The sequence below is a fragment of the Taudactylus pleione genome, unplaced genomic scaffold (assembly GCF_031769625.1).
Source record: "Taudactylus pleione unplaced genomic scaffold, aTauple2 ptg000373l, whole genome shotgun sequence".
In the NCBI taxonomy this organism is placed as follows: domain Eukaryota; kingdom Metazoa; phylum Chordata; class Amphibia; order Anura; family Myobatrachidae; genus Taudactylus; species Taudactylus pleione.
The window spans coordinates 2,214,556-2,234,219 of record NW_028284774.1 but is presented as its reverse complement, the minus strand read 5'-3'; the positions used below and the strand labels follow the sequence as shown (position 1 = coordinate 2,234,219).

The 19,664-nt window shown below is 42.4% G+C and overlaps 1 protein-coding gene across 1 annotated transcript in view; it reads left to right on the top strand.

Annotated features, from left to right (window-relative positions):
* HFM1 (helicase for meiosis 1) overlaps window positions 1-11,051 on the top strand; it is a 236,775-nt gene extending 225,724 nt beyond the window's left edge. The window contains exons 38-40 of the mRNA XM_088444870.1: window positions 2,461-2,560; window positions 2,677-2,807; window positions 10,994-11,051. Of these exons, the coding sequence (XP_088300996.1) occupies window positions 2,461-2,560; window positions 2,677-2,807; window positions 10,994-11,051 (289 nt within the window). The remainder of the gene's footprint in view (window positions 1-2,460; window positions 2,561-2,676; window positions 2,808-10,993) is intronic.
* The last annotated feature ends 8,613 nt before the right edge of the window (window positions 11,052-19,664 follow it).

The following is a 19,664-nucleotide window of genomic DNA, read 5'->3' as shown; positions in this document are numbered from 1 at the left end:
GGTGGCTATTCAAATGAACCGTTTGCTCTTTGCGGTCTGTTGCCGCATCTATGTCTGAACGAGCGAACAAAACATGCGGTCGTTTTTTTGTTAAAAACGCCCCCTGGTTGCTCGCATCATACGTCATGTCCGCTATTTATTAGATTAATCAAGTACATCGACCAGCGTATGAACTGCTCGCTATTCTTGTGGTTGGTTTTTCCTACCACAAATTTGCGAGCAGTTCTGACTATAAAATAACCCAGTGACGTGGTCAGAGACGCTGTTGTATTAATTATGCACACCCATAAAACGCCCGTTTTGACCTTTAAGCACGCCTGCGTTCTGATCTCCACTCCCCGTTTTCAAGCACCTTCCCCTGTTACCACCCACATATGCCTCCTCCTGTCACTCATATTAGCAGGCACTCGCTATTTAGCGAACAAACAATTTTCGGCCGCACTGACTGGTTCGCGCATGCGTATTACGATCCATACGCATGCGCAGTTGGGCAAACATCGCTCGGAACGAACGAGCGGCCGCTTACGAGCGGCTCTGAATCAGGCCCTCAGGCATCATCCCAGTATATTTCATATATGTTCAGTTGGGTTCATATTAGTGACTAAGGCCTGATTCAGAGACGGTTGCAAATGCCACCACCGCTGCTGCAAGTTTGCAGGGCATGTGTGAAAATATGCAACACCTGCGACATCTCAGATATGCAGCTTGCGTACAACAACTCATCCATCGGTCACACATCGGTCGATCATCAAACTTCTGAGTGATCCTATGGTGACCCTATTGCCAGAGCCTTTGCAGCTGGGTATGGGATCGCAGTCGCAGGCTGAGAAAATAGTCGCGATACTGTACCTCTCCATTGCCACCCACAAACGGTCACAGCCTCTCAATCACTAATAAATCCTTACTGTGAACGCCGTCACTGGACCATGGCAGCACATGCGCAGTGTGACTTTTACACAGACAGAGGTGACAAAAATTATGGTCATTTTGCGAAAACATTGGCACTGCAACTGTCTCTGCATCAGGCCCTAAGAAAAGCCATGTGTGTGCATCACTATCAAGCTCCTTAAACCAGTGAACGGCCATACATGCTCTGTGGATGGGGAGGCAATATCATCTGGAAGATATTCCTTCCATCAGGAAAGAAATGCCACAACATGGGATTAACAAAATGACTCACAATCATTAAATAGCGATTAGCATTAACCTTACCTTATAAGGGAATGATTGCTGCCAAACTATTCCAGGAAAATGAGCCCTACAACATTATGGAACCATAAGAACCCTTCACTGTTGGAAACCAGTAATCAGGGCTGTAAGTCTCTAGATTTGCATTACACTTGCACTAGTCATTTTAAGAATATAGTGAAGGGTATGCAGTCGGGAAGCCGGCGGACGTAATCCCGACAGCCGGCTTCCCGACTGCTTTATCCCAGCGAGGGTTAAATGACAGGCGTCTAAATCTACACGCCTGCCATTTTACCGATGCCGGGAGACCGGCGCCTAGCTTCCCGATCGAAGTGATGCCGGGCGCCACTGCGGACAGCCACGGGGGGGGGGTTAGGTTTAGGGCTCCCGGGGGGGGGGGGACTTAGGGTTAGGCACCCACCCAGGAGGTTAGGGTTAGGCTAGGGGAAGGAACGGTTTGGGTTAGGCACCCCCGGGGGGGATTTAGGGTTAGGCACCCCCCCTGGGGGACTTAGGTCTAGGCGGCGGGGAAGGGGGGGGTTAGGTTTAGGCAATTAGAGGGGGGATTAGGGTTAGGCACTTGCGGGAAGGTTAGGGTTAGGCACCCCTAAGGAGGGTTAGGGGGGGGAGGTCAGGTTAGTTAATACTTTTCAGCCATGTGGGCCAGCCGCTGTTGGGACTTGCGTCCGACGGTAATTCATACCGATCCCTAGTGATGAATGATTCTTCTAACCATATTACCAGCATCCACTACTTAGAAGTCCATTGTCTGTGCTCTTTGTCCCACTGAAATCGCAAACATTATCTAGGAAAGGGTGTATTTAGACATTTGCGGAACTTGTAGCAAACTTTTGTAAGGGTCCCCTTGTATCACCTAATAGTTGAAAACTGATAAACTCACATGGGACACTGGCATGGAAGGTGTAACAGCTCGCCTTCTGGGCTATGGTTGTTATATCCTTATTTTCATGTGTGTTGAGCAGTATATACCCTGCACCCTGAATATAATATCCTGCTCTGTGGTGTTTTTATTGGACCATGTTAGATTTAAAGGTGGTGATGTTTGTGTATACTGCCTCAAGTGTGGATGTTCCCAGTCGCCCCCTGTGATAACTTTATTTATATACTATAAACCAGTAATGCAGTATTCTGTATTATTTATCCTGTTTTGCATTTCTACTGTATTTGGTTCACTGTACTGATACAAACATTAGGTAGCACGTTCAAGTCTGCATTCACTACATATTGAAATCTATAATTTTGTCATTGTAGATATTCTCATTTAAGAACCAATTCTGACATTAATATTCATAAATACGTACGTTCCTTGGATACAGAAACATTAAATTATAGACAACAGGGAAACAAAATTGTAAGTTCAACCTTTATTGTTTATTTCCAACACAAACTACATCCAGGCAAATTGTTTTGCTTGAGACATTTCTCCTATGCATTGAATACACTAATTTTCACAAGCTTATGGTGCAGGACGCTGCTGATAAAGTGGAACAATATTTGGGGAAGACTGAATGTAGCCGTCCGTACTCTACACTGAATTCCTCTTACAAAGCTAGTAACCCTGCTGACTTTTTTGTCAGCAATAGTACAGGCCATGGAAGGTAAGAGCATTTTTAATAAATATTAATAGAATTGTTAAGCATGTACTCTTTTTATTTTTAAAATAACTTTTTCATAGGATATCAATAACTCAAAAAATAGAAAGAATACATAAAGTCTGTCATCTTGCATTTGAATGATGAATAATGTATTACGGAAAAATCTGATAATGGTTTTATATATTTTAGAAGGACATGCAGGGGCGCCAAGGGGGGGGGGGGGAGTGGGGTACAGATTACCCGGGCCCGGTCTTCTTGAGGGGCCCGGCGCCGCCCGCAACCTCCCTCACAGCAGCCCAGCACACAGCATGTGCTGAGCTGCAGTGGGAGACTGTTCGTAGCTGCTGGGCAACAGCCACAGCAGTCTGCTATGGCTGTGGGGGGGAGCAATCACACTGATCGCACCCCCCCTGGCTTTGAGCAGGGATGAGGGGGCTCAGAGCACCCTCCCACCAGCTTGCAAACTAGTTTTTTTGGGGGGGGAAGGGGGCGTGGCCAGACCTCCCGCGATTAGGCCTCGCCTCCTGTTACCTGGGCCCGCCGCGCTTCTTGGCGGGCCTGAGGACATGATAATAGCAGTAGTAGATGTATCAGCATGAAAATTAATATTTGTGTGGGTGCTAGCCTGCAGTGCATCACATAATAAAAGGATGGGAGAGGTCAGGCTTTATGAGGAACCAGGGCTAAATAAGGGTAGAAGATTATGTCCATGTTTATTGACAGGAATGTTATCCATGTAGTTTAAGAATAATGTATATAACAAAATGTATTAATTTCCCGTCATTTCATTTCAGACAGGTGCCAGAGTATAGGCTCCATACCATACTCTAGCGTTCTAAGTACTTACGTGTTATCCTGATCTTGACTTTGGCTTGTTTGTGACTCCTTGTACTGCTCCTGATATCTGGTTATGACCTTGGCTACTCCCTGTGACCCATTTACGTCTGCTCCCTGGTACTGTCTCGTCTGGTTTTGACCCAGCCTGTCGACTACATTTATTCTTCTGCACCTCATCCAGTGTTCACCAGTACCTGTATAGGGGACCTAACCTGATGGCCGTGACCTGTGTGTCAGACGCAGCCAAGTCCATACCTTCGCCACAGAGAGAGAGCATGAGAAAAGGAACAGTCTTGTCGCTTCACTTTTAAGCTGGCCCCACGATTCACGGCATCTACTGAGTCTCCAGTAGAACCCGTGCAGATTGGGAAATCTCGCCTTCATGCCGCAGAAAGAGAAGGTGGTTCAAAAATAAACTTTGTACTGTGGCGAATCAGGCCACCTTCTCTCTGGCTGTCCAAAGCGTCTGGGAAACTAGAAGGCCTAAATGATCGAGGTGTTGTCAGTTTAGGTGCATTGAAATACACTCCAAAAAAAACAAGTTACTTCCCAGTTTTCCATCGATGTAACCCTGGTCATGGGAAATTCCTTTGAAGAAATCAAAGACTTCTTAGATCCGGGTGCCGATGGCAATTTCATCACAGCTAAAAAGGTCCAAGTGTTAGGTATTGCTAGCATGCCGCTGCAAAAACCCCTTGGCATAATTGGCATGGATGGAAATAAACTTCACATGGCTACCATTCACTCATGGAGAACAGAAATCACCATGCATATAGGACCTCTTCATCGGCAAACAATAACATTCTATATCCTCCCGTCAGCTGAAAGTCCTGTTATCTTGGGTCTTCCTTGGCTTCGCAAGCATGCACCTGTTCTGGACTGGAGAGAGCCTCAAATCCTGTCATGCGGTTCTCAATGCAGAGGGTCTTGTTTATTATCTGTCAAAACCACCTCACCGCATCATTCAAACCTCAGTTGTCTCTTCGGAAGGTCAGCTTCCGGCACCATACCAGTCCTTCAGAGATGTATTCAGCAAAAAGGCTGCGGAGATACTTCCTGCCCATCGGGAGTGGGATTGCGCTTTAGATTTATTGCATGGAAAGGTCCCACCTCGTGGAAGAATTTTTTCCCCTCTCACTTCCCGAAAATCAGGCAGTTACTGAATACATTACAGAGAACCTGGAATGTGGATTTATCAGGGAGTCTAAATCACCTGCTGAAGCTGGTCTCTTTTTTGTTAAAAAGAAGGATGGGGGTTTGAGACCATGCATTGATTACCAGGGCCTGAATGCAATTACCATCAATGATTGGTTCCCTCTACATCTGATTTCAGAACACTTTGATCGGATTAAGGGGGCAAAGATTTTCACTAAGCTAGATCTTCGCGGGGCCTACAATTTAATCAGAATCTGATCTGGAGATGAGTGGAAGACGGCCTTTAAAACTCGAGGTGGCCACTACGAATACTTGGTTATTAAGCAACACCCAAGCTGTTTTCAAAAATACATGAATCATATTTTCCAGGATTTGTTGTATAAATACTTAGTGGTAGTTTGGATGATATCCTAACATTCTCTGAAGATATAGCAAGTCATCGCCAACATGTATGTGAGGTGCTTTCATGACTCCGAGCTAATAAGCTTTTCTGCAAACTTGAGAAATGCTCTTTTGAACAAAATGAACTGACATTTCTGGGGTACATCAATTCGGGTTCCTGTCTTCTAATGGACCCAGAGAAGCTTGCCGCTATTGTCAACTGGTCCCGCCCAGTTGGATTGAAAGCAATACAACGCTTCCTGGGTTTTTGCAACTTCTACTGCCAATTCATCAGGAACTACTCTTCCATCACTGCTCTCATCACTGCTCTTACCAGAAAGGGTCAGGATACTTGTGAGTGGTCAACTGAGGCACAGGAAGTCTTCGTCCATTTAAAACAGCACTTCCTTTCAGCACCCATCCTGAGACAACCTAATTGTGACCAACCATTTTTTCTGGAGGTGGGCACTTCCACAGTTGGGGTTGGGGCAGTCCTGTCACAGAGAGACAAAGGAAATAAGTGGTACTCCTGTGGGTTCTTCTCCCGAAAGTTATCTACATCAGAGAGGAATTATGCTGTTGGTGATAAAGAACTACTTGCCATCAAACTGGCTCTACAAGAATTGTGATACTTGTTAGAAGGAGCTAAATTTCCCCTAAAAGTCTACACCGATCATAAGACTTTGACGTACCTCAGAACAGCTCACTGTCTAAATTATCGTCAGTCCAGATGGCCATTATTCTTCGATCGATTTAATCTAGTGATTACTTACTGGCCTGGTAATAAGAACATCAAGGCCAATGCCCTTTCTCGAAAGCATTTAGTTCTGCTGAAATGGAAGAAGTAAAGGAGGATAAGGCCATTCTAAACCCTGCCTGTTTCTTAGCAGCCACCAAGAGGGTCAAGACTCCTTGACTGGGGAAAACATTCATAGCCTCAGAACTCCGAGCTAAACTACTTCAGTGGGCGCATTCATCCCGTTTCAGTGGGCATGCAGGCGTCAAAAAAACCTTTGAACTGTTCCTCAGGTGGTACTGGTGGCCGACGATCTGTCAGACTGTAAAGGACTTCGTGGCAGCCTGTCATATTTGTGCTCAGCACAAGATTCCACCGCACTCTCCATCGGCTTCCCTATTGCCACTACCAGTGCCTGATTGAACTTGGATTCACATTTCCATGGACTTTGTGACTGATCTGCCTTCATGCCAAGGGTTCAACACAATTCTGGTGGTGGTGGATAGGTTCTCCAAGGCCGCTCACGTTATTCCTTTGAAAGGTCTACCTTCAGCACCAAAGTTGGCAGAGATTTGAGAAATCTTTAGGTTACACAGGTTTCCTAAGACATTGTTTCCGGCAGAGGGGTACAGTTTACCTCTAAGTTCTGGAGAACATTATACAGGCACTTTGGCATCAACCTGAGCTTTTCTTCGGCCTATCATCCCCAGAGAAATGGCCAGACTGAACGAGTAAGCCAAGAATTGGAAAAATTCATTAGGATGTATGTTTCATCCAATCAAGATGACTGGGTCTCTCTGCTACCTTGGGCTGAATTTGCCCACAATAACCTGTCGGGACATTCCCCATTCTTTGTTCAGTATGGTCTGCATCCAGTGTTACCCGAGTTACCAGGCCTTCAGCCAGTATCACTTCCAGCCGTACCTGGTACAGTGAATCGATTCTTTAGGATCTGGACGATGGTAAAAAGGAATTTGTGTAAACCTTCTTCAAGGTACAAGCTGTTTGCAGATAGGAGAAGTAGGAGGGGTCCGATGCTGGCACCTGGTGATAATGTCTGCCTGTAAACCAACATTCCGACAATGAAATTCGCTCCCAGATTCATTGGTCCTTTTCAGATTTTACAAGTAATCAACCCAGTAGCATATCATTTGAAACTTACAAACACTCTGAGAATACCCAATGTGTTTCACGTTTCCCTTCTCAAGCCCTTGGTACTTAATCGTTTCTCAGCTTCTTGCAGCCCTCCTCCTGCGAATCCGGTAGACCATCAGGAGGAATATGAAGTGCAGGCAGTGGGCGGGGATTCCCTGGCGCCTGCTGCTGTGATGTCCGCTACAGGTCACCTTCACGCTGGCTGGAAGTGCGGGCGGCCGCGGCTCTCCTAAGAGCGCGCGAGCGCCGACCTGCAGAGAGATTTAAAGTGACAGGTGCGCCGGATGTGAAGTCACGTTTGGCACGAGAATTGAACTTACTCTATTAAAGGAAGTCTCTGGCACCAGACAGGTGCCAGAGTATAGGCTCCATACCATACTCCAGCATTCCAAGTACTTACCTGTTATTCTGATCTTGACCTTGGCTTATTTGTGACTCCGAATTCGTCTGACCCCTTGTACTGCTCCTGATATCTGGTTCTGACCTCGGCTACTCCCTGTGACCCGTTTACATCTGCTCCCTGGTACTGCCTCGTCTGTTTGGTTTTGACCCGGCTTGTCGACTACATTTATTCTTCTGCACCTCATCCAGTGTTCACCAGTATCTGTATAGGGGAACCTAACCTGAGGGCCGCGACCTGTGTGTCGGACGCAGCCAAGTCCATACCTTCTTGCGATGGTCTCTGGTGAATACTGCCGGCACATTAGACTCCACGCCTCAGGCATAAGTCTAGCCAATTCCCTAAATACGGGCCGCATCCATAATCCGTCCGAGAGTTGTGACAGCGCAATATTGCATACACACTGGACAATGTGGATGATTTGTTGTTCCGATTCGCCCCAAAATGACAAATCATCGAATATATCGTCTAGTGTGTACCCATCTTAAGTGTGAATTGTGAAATGGCCAATATATTTCACAATTTGGTTTTTACAAGAAAACACCTCTGGATGGGAGACATGACATCATATTATTATTAACCTTCATTTCTGTTGTGCCTACAATTACATACTATTCAGCTATATATATAAAGATATTTAATCAAACAAATCAGTCCTCCAAATTCAATGCCACATGAACATACATTACAATTAATTTTGTCCAGTTAACTTGCCAATATAATTTTGGACTGTGCGTGGAAATCAAAACAAACATGGGGAGAACATACAAGCTTCACACTGGTAATGACCTCATCAGAATAGAACCTTTGACCCCAGTACCATGAGGCAGCAGTGATAGCTGCAGTGCCAATATGTTGCATAATCACATTGTGGTTTTCCCACAAACATTTTCATTTATTATAACAAGGAAAAGTCTCTGTCTACCCAGGCCAGACCCAACCAATCAGGCTCAGAAACTGGGACTACTAAGGAATTAATTTTATGTAAATGTTTTCTTTTTCTTTTCATTACTACAGGATTTATTAAGTGTGCAGATCACTTTATATTGCAGGTGGAGTCATCAGTCCATTCATTCTCAGTGACAGTTATTGTACAACATAGCTTGGTTTATTCTCTCCAGTGACTGCATTTTTTACTTTTAACATCACTGTAAAATAAACTGTCCGAGATGTGCAATAACAGTGCATAGTGCTGTTTAGTAGTTTATGTCTTTGTTAAGATGTAATATTTGTATCACTGCTTTGAATAAAGGTTTTTTAGTTAGTATTGCTACCACTAAAGCTGGGTACACATCAGTAGCATCACAAAGGGGGTGCGTTCTGCACCCAGGTGTCACCAAGGTGCAGACTCCCCCTCACTCACAGGAGCCGGGTGCTGCACTGTAGCATCCAGCCGGCACTCCACACAGGGACCTCCTGCACCCCCCATTCCCACGCAAGTAATAGGCACAGGGGTTTGGGCTGCGAGGCCATGCCCCTTCTCACATGGCCACACCCCTTTTTTGGTGGTGCGATCACAGCGTCCCTCCCCGCTTCGGGGGACACCGTGGTGAGGGACACCACTGGTACACACTTAAGGTCTGTCATCCGATATATCGTTCTGACGTAGATCGGGACAATTTATTGTATTCATCGTACCGTGTGCATGTCCAGTCCATTGTTCGCTGCCGTTGTTCATCGTTTCGCCCCACCAGCTGTTCTGCATGACCACACAATGTATTAGTCCAATCTTTGCTGCAAAGACATCACCTGATCTGCCTTTTCCATTTCCACCCACACTCCTCGGCTTCTCTTCCCCATGTAGTTTGCAAATACACAATTCGTGAGCAGAGTCTTGTGGTGCAAGTGAGTTCAATTCTTTAAATTTTAGTTATGTTTGCCAGTGATCTATACGATGATTGCATAGTGTGTACAGCAGGATACAAACCCCTATCACGATATATTGTGTCGTCATTCGGAACATTGCATAGTGTGTACACTCTATATTGTGTGTTCTGGTATTAGTGAAATTAGAATGACTGTCACATCATTTGTTACATAGTTCAAGTGTGTACCCAGCTTTAGGGATGTGGGGTGCCAAGGGTCCATTTAGATTTAACAAAAAACAGAATATTCTCTCTTGGACGCAAAAAAAAATAGAAAGTGAAAAGTGTCCCAGTAAAAATTTCTTTAAATTGTCCAAATGGACACGTTCCGTTGCACAATATTTCCCTTAATAAGAGAGACTGCTCCAATGTGAGATGGTTTTTCATGGTCTCATATTTTTATTGATATAACCTATTGGGGGTATATCAATAAAAATGCCCTATTGGGACGTGAGTGGAAAGGACGCATCCAAAGACTGGTAGAACCCTCTTTTGTCCATTGAAAGACATAATATTGACACTCCTTTCTATCTCCATCAATAGTTTATTTCCATATCTGTATGGAGCAACCCGCAAAACGTGATATCACTGGTGGAATCTGAAATTTCATATATATATTTTTTTAATGTACGAACTTTTCTGCTCATTTACAACCGAACTTTGTATCAATAAAATTACAAAACCTTGAAAAACCATCTCATGTTGAAACAGTCTCTGTTATTAAAGAGAATATTGTACAACTAAAGGGCCCCATACATCTGCCGGACGTTTCAATGATTCCCCAATCCGACTGGAACCGCCAATCTGCCAATCAGTGGCAATCATTCATCACCGTTCCGTCAGGGAATCAGTGAAATTCTTCAAGTTAAAAAATCCCAATTTGCTGAATACGATCATATTTTGATCGTGAGCTGCAAATCAGTGAAATCCAACATGTTGGAGTTCACCGATGTCCAACTCCAGCATCTGAGGATTGTGGAACTGGCCCAATACATCGCAGATGGGGGGAGCAGGTCTATTTGGATAATTTAACATTTATACTGGGATACATTTGGATTCCTAGTTTATTTGTGCCCAAGAGAGCATCTTCTGTTTCTATATTATATCTTTGTCATTGATAAAATGCTTTTTATGGGAAACAATAACAGTAGGATGTGGTCAATATACCGACCGCAGGAATTATGGCACTCAGAATGCCAGCACCGGAATCCCAACACTTGTCAGAATCCCGGCATCGGCATCCCAACTGCCGGAATCCTGAAGGGAAGTAGCGGGGTTGGGGGAATGGTTAGCATTAGGGTTAGGCACTAAGGGGAGGGTTAGGGTTAGGCACTAAGGGGGAGTGTTAGATTTAGGGTGCGTGGAGGGGAGGTTAGGGTTAGGCACCAGGGAGGCAGAGTTAGGATAGGGAGAGGGGGAGGGTTAGAATATTGACCGACAAGTTTCGGTATCTTAACCCTGTCAGGATGCCGGCGTCAGGATTCTGACCGCCAGGATCTCGAGCGCCGGCATCCCATACCCATCCCAATAAGGGCAGTGACACATGCTGACTACAAAAGGTACTGCACTGTATTAAACAGATATACATGTACATTTTTTATTGTGACATATTTATCTTTCTTTCCATTTGAGTGTATTCAATTTATGGTTTATTTTTCAGTGCCAACCAGGATGAAGATACTCAGGCATTTATTGGAATATTCGATGGGATATTTTAAAAATACCTGAGATTTTAAACCCAGTCATATGGAGAAATTCATGTTCAGATTCCACTTTATAATTTTTTCCAGTTCTTTTCAGAATTCAATTTAACAGACATTAGTGTCCGTTGCATTTTACTACTCATACTATCTAAACATCATTGTATTTTACTGTTTATATGTTGTTTTGTACATATCACCATATTTCACACTATGCTACCTTTTATTCTCTTCTACACTTCAGAAGCCTTAATCCCTGTTAATAATCTGTTGATTATTTGTTAGGTGGGGACATCCATACAGCTCTTTAGAAACCTCTTCTCTAATGAAACCTATGTAGTAAATAATGACATTTTATATTTTAGGATCTCTCTTAAAGTATCACATATCACAAAATTGTACACTTTGTGTAAATGTCACATTCAGGTTTAAAAACTCAATGACAGATTAATTACATACATTAGGAAACTAGTTGGTTCCCCCTACCCTACATCAAAGAAAGTCCCTAAAGCAATCAGCTTTTTCCTTTCTAAACTGACTACACATTACTATCAGGTTTAGGAAGGAAAACGTTGTTTGTGATTGGTGAAGGGATAACTTTTAATGTAAAAAAGGGTGGTATACTGTTTGATCAGAGCATGACTGATAGCTCTTCCTTGGACCTGTGGCAGTGCTATGGATTCTCAGCATGCTAATGAGGTTGTTGAAAGCAGCGTTTGGAAAATGTAAGCAGTTATTCCTGAAAAAGGGTGGTGATACATAGTATATACATGGGGTGGGGAGCTAACAATTGACCACACCCCTTAAAAGAACCAAGGCCCAAAACTTTTCATAACGGCCCTGTATATACACACAGGATTCCATAATATTGTGAAAGCATATTGCAATTTTTTTTAATATATAATATAACACATTTAACAAAAGTGGAAGTTGCATATCCATATATGCAGTATGTTACCTACTGAGTGCTCTTTTCAAATACTTGCCTGATACTGTTATAAAATAAAAACAGGCAGTTTACTGTTATTCATCTGTAATGTGAGCAGAATATAGTAACTATTGTTATAAATATTCTAGTATAATCTATCTTTATACACAAAGCTGCAACTGTCATTGTGAATTCTATACATCTATATACAGTACATTGCTGTTATTCAAATCAATTAATCTAAGCAATTTGCCATCATTTTTGATATTGTCTTACATTCCAGATACATGTACTTTCTAATGTGTCATTTCAGTTTTATCTCTTATTAGCAAAATTCATTCATTAAAAATCGAATTTATAAGCATATTTCTTTTGTTGTTAGTATTAGCATAGAAACACATTGTTCAGCTTTTCAGCTGTATCTAAATAAATAGAGGTATCTCACCGCATGTATGCAACAGACAACCACAATAAAGTAACTTTAAAGTGTTAATGTGTTCATCTATTTCACTTTAAATGACGATTGGTGGGCTTATTAATACTCTGTCGGAATGCACGCTATAAATAAATCCAAGTGTGTAATTTACTTGAAAAAACCCTTCGGAATAATGGAAAAGTACCCCTGAAAAATATTGTAATTTGTGATGTTTAAGCTCTTGTTACAAAACCGCAATAAGTTCTGAATTATGATACAATTTTCTACAATGGATTTCAATGTTAATAACATGTTCAACGGTTTGTTTTAAGCATGCATTTTAAACACACAACATTTGTAATCATAAACAGCTGAAGAGTCTTTTCTCCAAAACAATAGCATTTTATTCTGATATTAGATTCTTGTTTTTAAGGAACATTTTGTAAAAATTGTATATGCTATCATACTTGATACTCAAGCATGTTATTATTCTTGCATTTCATTCTATTGCTGCCTACCTTGCATAAAACCTGCTTGTTTAGGTTTGCACAATTGTACCTTTTTAACTAGCAATACATACAGATGTGTCCACATACATCTAGCCTCTTTGCACGTTAAACAGTCGCGCAATGCCGTGGCGTGACTTGGTAGCACCGATCATCTTTTCGTGCAACTTTTTCCCTTAAAGTGCGTCTTATTCCCAAAGCAATGCTAATAAGACACAAACACGGCTTTATGTTGATTAAAGTGCTATGCGGCATGCCTATATTCCGTGTGCGACTGTGGCTTCATCTGCATGCGAAATGCTACGTTACAGTGTCAAAGCCGTTGACACTGGTTAAGCAATTTTCCATACATGTGTGTATATATATATATATATCAATGGATTACAAAATTATACAAATAAAACTATATACACATACATATAAACACACAATCCTATATATATATATATATATATATATATATATATAAATCCACTCTCCAGCACTCACTGGGTCGAAAAATTACTGACACGGGTGCCATCCATAATGAGCCCCAACACAGGAATCACTAAAATATATAAGTCCATAGGCGGCACTTCGTAGAATAAAAATATACAGATCACATAGCTATAAAAAGCAACATTTCAGCGCCCTTATTGGCGCTTTTGTACTAAGCTTGATAAAAGCGCCAATAATGTCGCTGAAATGTCGCTTTATATAGCTATGTGATCTGTGTATTTTTATTCAACGGAGTGCCGCCTATGGACCATATGGGGTGCCCTTGGTATGTGACCACATCATCTACATAAAAAAATCATACAGACTCGGCACTCACTTATACCCCTTTCACATCGCAATAGTAAACCGGTATATTGCCGGGTCGGACCCAGGTCGAGGTGCAGTGTGAACGCGACAACAGAAAAATTGCCGGGTCCGGCGACTCTGCATTTCAACCCTGCAATCGACCAGAGTTGAACTCGGGAACAAGCCAGATTGATGTGCAGTGTGAACGGGCCCAACCCAGGTTATCCAACCCTGGACTCAGCAAACAACCCTGATTGGATGTTCCTGGGTCTCACTTGATGTCAGCAGCCAGACACACAGGCAGCACACTGCAGACAACAGCAGAGGCAGCATTCCAGCAGTCTGAAGGGGGTTAATACCACTACTGTCATTACAGTGATGGCTAATTGGAGTAATGAAGAAGTGAACTGTACACTATGCTGCCAGAAGCTGCATCATGCTCTCACTGGCTGAATCAAACAGCAATAAAGCACAAACACCCAGGGCTACACAGTGGTAATCCATCAGCCATGATTCCTGCAATGCTGTGAGCAGTCCCCCGCCCCTCCCGTGTGTTCCCTTTTATGATCTTATCTTTGTGAACCTGAAAAAGTAAATTTTTAATGACATCCGTAGGGTTTTACAGGGCTGACCTGGGTTCAGTGTGAACGGGGCCAACCCTGCAATAACCCATTTCGAAGTTGCAGTGTGAAAGGGGTCTGACCCAGGTCGCAGCCACATCCGACCTGGCTTCAAAATCCCGAGTCGGAGACGGGTTTGGTATTACTTTTCAAACTGTAATTCCTTTGAATACAGGGAATGTTAGTTCCAAAATATTGCAATAATTTGTCAAGCTGACCAACCACTTCACAGTCATTCCCATCTGGCCAGTCCCCACACTGAGGACCTCATTAAGAGTCGGTCGTTGCGGCCACTCGGTCGGATGCCACCGATGTTCGCTAAACTGCGCATGCGTAAAATTCGCAATGCGCGTGCGCAAACTAGCTATTACGATCAGAAATTGCTCTCTCCTTAAACACAGCCAGGTGGTTAGTTTGAGTGACAGGATGAGGCGTTTGTGGGTGGTAACAGGGGAAGGTGCTTGTGAACGGGGGAGTGGAGATCCGAACGCAGGTGTGCCTGACTATGCAAACAGCGTTTTATGGGAGTGCATAATTAACTAAGTAGTGTCATGGCACATGTGACATGGGAGGTTTTTACACTGACTTGATCGTAGTGCTTAAGAGAGGGTGTAAGGGCATGAGATATGTGTTACAAATGTACTGGCAGCATCTCAGTCCTTGCAGAGATCAATTTACTTTTTAGTCCTTTTGTGTTCCCCTTCCCGTCTCCTAGTGTATGTGTGATCATTCTCAGGACACACATTTTCATTAGCATGTATATTATGTACTGTAATAATGTAAGTAATTGTAATGTTTAATACTGGATAAGCCTTGATGTTAGCCTGGTCCATATGTCTGTCTTATTCGTAACCACTAGAGCAAGGTGACACCTCCCAAAACAAAAGACCCTCTAAGTTAATTCCCACCTCCCCAGGGGATGCTCAGGATTTACTCCTTCCATTTGCCTGTTTTGTGCTTCACATGAACCTGGTAGACTGAACGGAACCATCCCAGCAGGTGTTCGTCAGGGAAGTAATACCCGGAGGTGGTAGGAGAAAGTGACAGCATAAGGGACTCACACCAATCAGGAAACGGTGCAATTAAGCTGGGAGGTCACAATATCGTGGGAAATTGGAAGATTTCAAAACAAGTCACCAAAGGCAACTCCACATGTTAGTCGCTGACTTTGGCTAATAGGTCTCGCTCTGCCAAGGTACTAGTGGAACGCATCACCAGTTCTCTGTGGATTTATACTTTGGAAATTCTGCAAGGACCTATACGCTATTCATTGCTGTGTGTTCTGTGATTAGCTTCTACTGTATGGGATCCTGGAAACAATTGTTTGGACCCAGGGACTATCACTGCTGTGTGATCTCTGATAGTTTCTACGTGTGGGGTCCTGGAAACGATTGAGTGGACTTATGCGCTATTCACTGCAAGTGTGATCAGTGATAGTTTCTACTGTGGGGACTGAGGGTCTCTAGCTATTTCGTGGAATTGTTCTGGGACATTATACTCTACTGGGACTGCCTCTGTCTGGACTGCTACCTGTTTATTGCCTGTTCACTGTATTTACCGCTTGTCCTGACATATTATCTGTTGCTGTGTGCTGTGGAAAAATAAACCATCACGTTGGTTTCATCTGCTCGGTGTCTGGGTGATTGAGAGAACCCCGTATCCTCACAGAGGGTATGGTCAACCTTATGCTCTACGAGCAGCTCCGATGGTCTCGATTAATCCTTATTTGCCCGGAGATGACGTGTAATGCGAACGAGAAGGGGCGTATTTTTAGTCTTACGGCCGCATCCTCCCCTCGCTCGTCCAGCTAACGATCCCATCTTAACGACGCAACTTGCGAGCGCTTCATTTGCATATCCGGCCCCTTTTACCTTACGACCGAGCGGCCGCAGCGACCGACTCTGAATGAGGTTCTGACTCTCAAATATATGATCATTGCTCTGCCACATTTGGCTCAAGCCAGCACACAAATTTTAAACACGAGTATGGTTCCTGGCTTAAAGAGTGAGTGTCGAGTTTGTATGATATTTTATATAACTATATATATATATATATATATATATATATATATATATATATATATATATATATGTGTAAAAATATCTTTATTTTCATTTAATTAATTGGGGGTTCGACTATTAAGAGTATAAATCCAATAAGATTCTCTTGCGAGTTGGAGATCTCTATCGCTACCTCTATTGTTGTTTTGGAACATATTCTAGGAATCTAAATGTTAGTGAATCTGATTTGGAATCATGCTCTTTAGCAAAATGTTTTTGTAGGCTATGCGTGGTCAATTTGTGTTTTATTTCTTGCAAATGTATACGCAATTTCAATTAATACATGTTACTAAACTTTCCAATTTATATTCTGTTATCTAGTCCCACAAATTTCCGTGGATTTTTGTCCATAAAATTATATCCAGTACTATATTTACAGGAATTACATCCTTTTTCAGGGCCGTAGCTAGGGTAGTGCGGCCGGTGCCATCGCACAGGGCACCACAGGTCAGGGGGCGCTGTTTGGGCCTGTCAAATTTCTGTTTATTATCATTCTTGCTTGTAGCTTCCTCTTATTTCATCCCCAGCATCTCCTGGCCTCTCCTATCTCTTCCCTGGCCCTTCCCCATGAAGCCATGGCCCTTTTTTGGGAGCATTATGTCCCCTTGAAAAATGAGGGGGGCGCCAATGCTCTTTCTGGCACAGGGCACTAAAAAGTCTAGTTACGGCTCTGTCCTTTTTCGTAATCATAAAATTGTTGATATTGTTTTTCTTGTTGATTCAATTATTTTTATGGTAATTCTGGTACTAGAATGAGATCTTTTAATAGGGATGCAGTCAGGATACCGGCGGGCGCTATATCTACCTGACAATATCCCAACACTTACATCCCAGCATGGGACTAAAGATAGGCGTCAAAATCCCGACGCCTATCATTAGCCCCACTATGGAATCCCGACATATCGAACGAAGGTATACCGGGTGTTTTAGCGTCTAGCCACAGGGGAGGGAGGGTTAGGTTTAGGGACCCCCAGGGGGACTTAGGTTTAGGCACCCCCCTGAAGGGGTAGGGGAAGGGGGGGCTAGGCTTAGGCACCACCAGAGGATGTTAGGGTTAGGAGCCCCCCCGGGAGGTTTAGGGTGCGGGGAGGGGAGGTTAGGTTTAGGCACTAACGGGGGGAGGTTAGGGTTAGGCACTAGGGGGGAGGTTAGGGTTAGGCACCCCTAAGGGAGGGTTAGGGGGGGAGAGGGGAGGGTTAGGGTGCTTACCTTCAGCTGTCGGGATTTCGACACGCGGGTTGCCACTGTCGGTACTTGATCCGGCGGCTAAACAGCCACCGTCATTACATAACGATTCCCTTTTAATAATATGTTCCAATGATGTTCACAATATTTTTTTATTTACGTATAATCCGAATTATATTTGGTTACAAAAGAGTGTTTTGTTTCTGTATCATGACTGTTCATTTTTTGTATTTGTTAAACTATTATCTCTTTCAAAGTGTATATGATTGCTTTCAAACCTTTATGAGGAATTGAAGAATACAACGCTCATGCTTCTATAGTTACCCATCTATTATTTGTATTCCATGTCATGTTTTTAATTTCTCTTAGTATGTCTGTGGAATATTTTGTATAAGATTTCAAGCTTTTGACATATGGTTGTAATTGATTATCAATATACTGTAGTGAGATAAATTAACTGACAAGTAGTCTACACCCGATATTATGGGCCTATCTGGACATACAGTACATTTTTGGTATCCGTAGATGTTTATAATACATAAATACAAACTCGTTTTGAAAAATAATCTGAACTTGATCTACTCCCAGCATTATTACCGCAAATTACACTGGGATCTGCAGCACAGCTAGTGAGAGGAACCCTATCACTAATGGCTGCATCTTTTATTTAAGGATTATCAGGTCTCGGGACATTTAGTTTTGTGCATGCCGGTTAAGCTATTGACTTATTTTTTCTTTTATGTTAGTCAGGCAATGGATGTTCAATAGTTTTGTGCTTTTCGGTTAGGCTAATTGCTTGATTTACCTTGTCTTTTTGTATGCCAGTCAGGCAATGTTTAATTCTGAAAACTTCTTTATCTATATTTTCTATGTTTTCTAAAGTTTTTTCCTTGCTTCAAAATAAAAAAATATTTATGCTTTTAGTCATAATATAAATAAGTAACATATGCTACCACTGTTGTAGATATGTACGTAATCAGTTTGGAGTACTAGCATTTTAAGCATTCAAATTTTTTAGGACCTGTTTAAATAACTTAATTAAGTTTTTTACTTTATGCATTTGTCTATTGGTTATCTTTAGATTCATCCTCTCCCTTTGCCCACCTACCCCTCCCTTCTAAGGTCATATACTCAAGGTTGTGCGCCAAGGTTTTAATCCTTATATTCTGAACCAAATAGAATGCATGATGCCAACTTTAGGATGCAAGAGGTCCAAAAGACTCAAAAAACTCACGATTTAAACTCTCATCCAGATTTTTTCCCATTTTGATGATAAAACTCGACCAATGTGAGAGTTTACTGGTAAACTCTCACATTTTCTAAGCTCTCATCCTATTACATTTGGCCAAAACCGGTGAAAAGTTTTTACCATCTCAACACAGGTGAAAAAATGTGCAAAATCCCTATTTTTGGCTAAAATTGTGGGGACTTAGCCAAAATATTTTTTTTAAATAGCTCAATTCCCCCTAAGAATGACATGTCATTTTTGAAGTGAAAATGTAAAAGTGTTGGAAAATTGATGGGCTGTATGGATGGAATCTGTGTTTTTAAGATTGCAGGTGGCTGCAACAGGTGTATTTTTAACATTTCTTAGAAGTGCACTTTATAGTCACAAAAATATACTAGCTCCCATTTTAATGTACCCCCAATTTAACTACAGCAATTATTTTCTGCAAAAAATATTGCTTTTTATCAATTTTCCACACTTATGAAAATATGCATATAACAACCATTTCACACAATTTAAGAAACCAAAATACTTTTATTAGGGCTATTAATACACTTCTACATTGATTTCCTATGTCAGTTAGGCTTTTATGGGCTACAGACTGATTTCCCCAAAATGTGCTGTACTTTTCACTATATTCGCCTTTGCGCAATTATCGCACATATGCGATTTTTTTAGTCTTTTGTAATTGAATAGGGCGAAAAACATGAGTGCACATTGCGAAAAGACGCAAAAATATAACAGCAAAACTGGCAAAGAGTGTGAAAAATTTTCAGGCGTTAAGTTTTTGTGTTATCACGGCTAATTGAATCCGGCGCTTAATGACCTATACTCGGCACCATTCATTCCTTTTTCTTCCAGACAACACCCCCTATTTGATTACTATCCCATTTATCTGTATTCTAG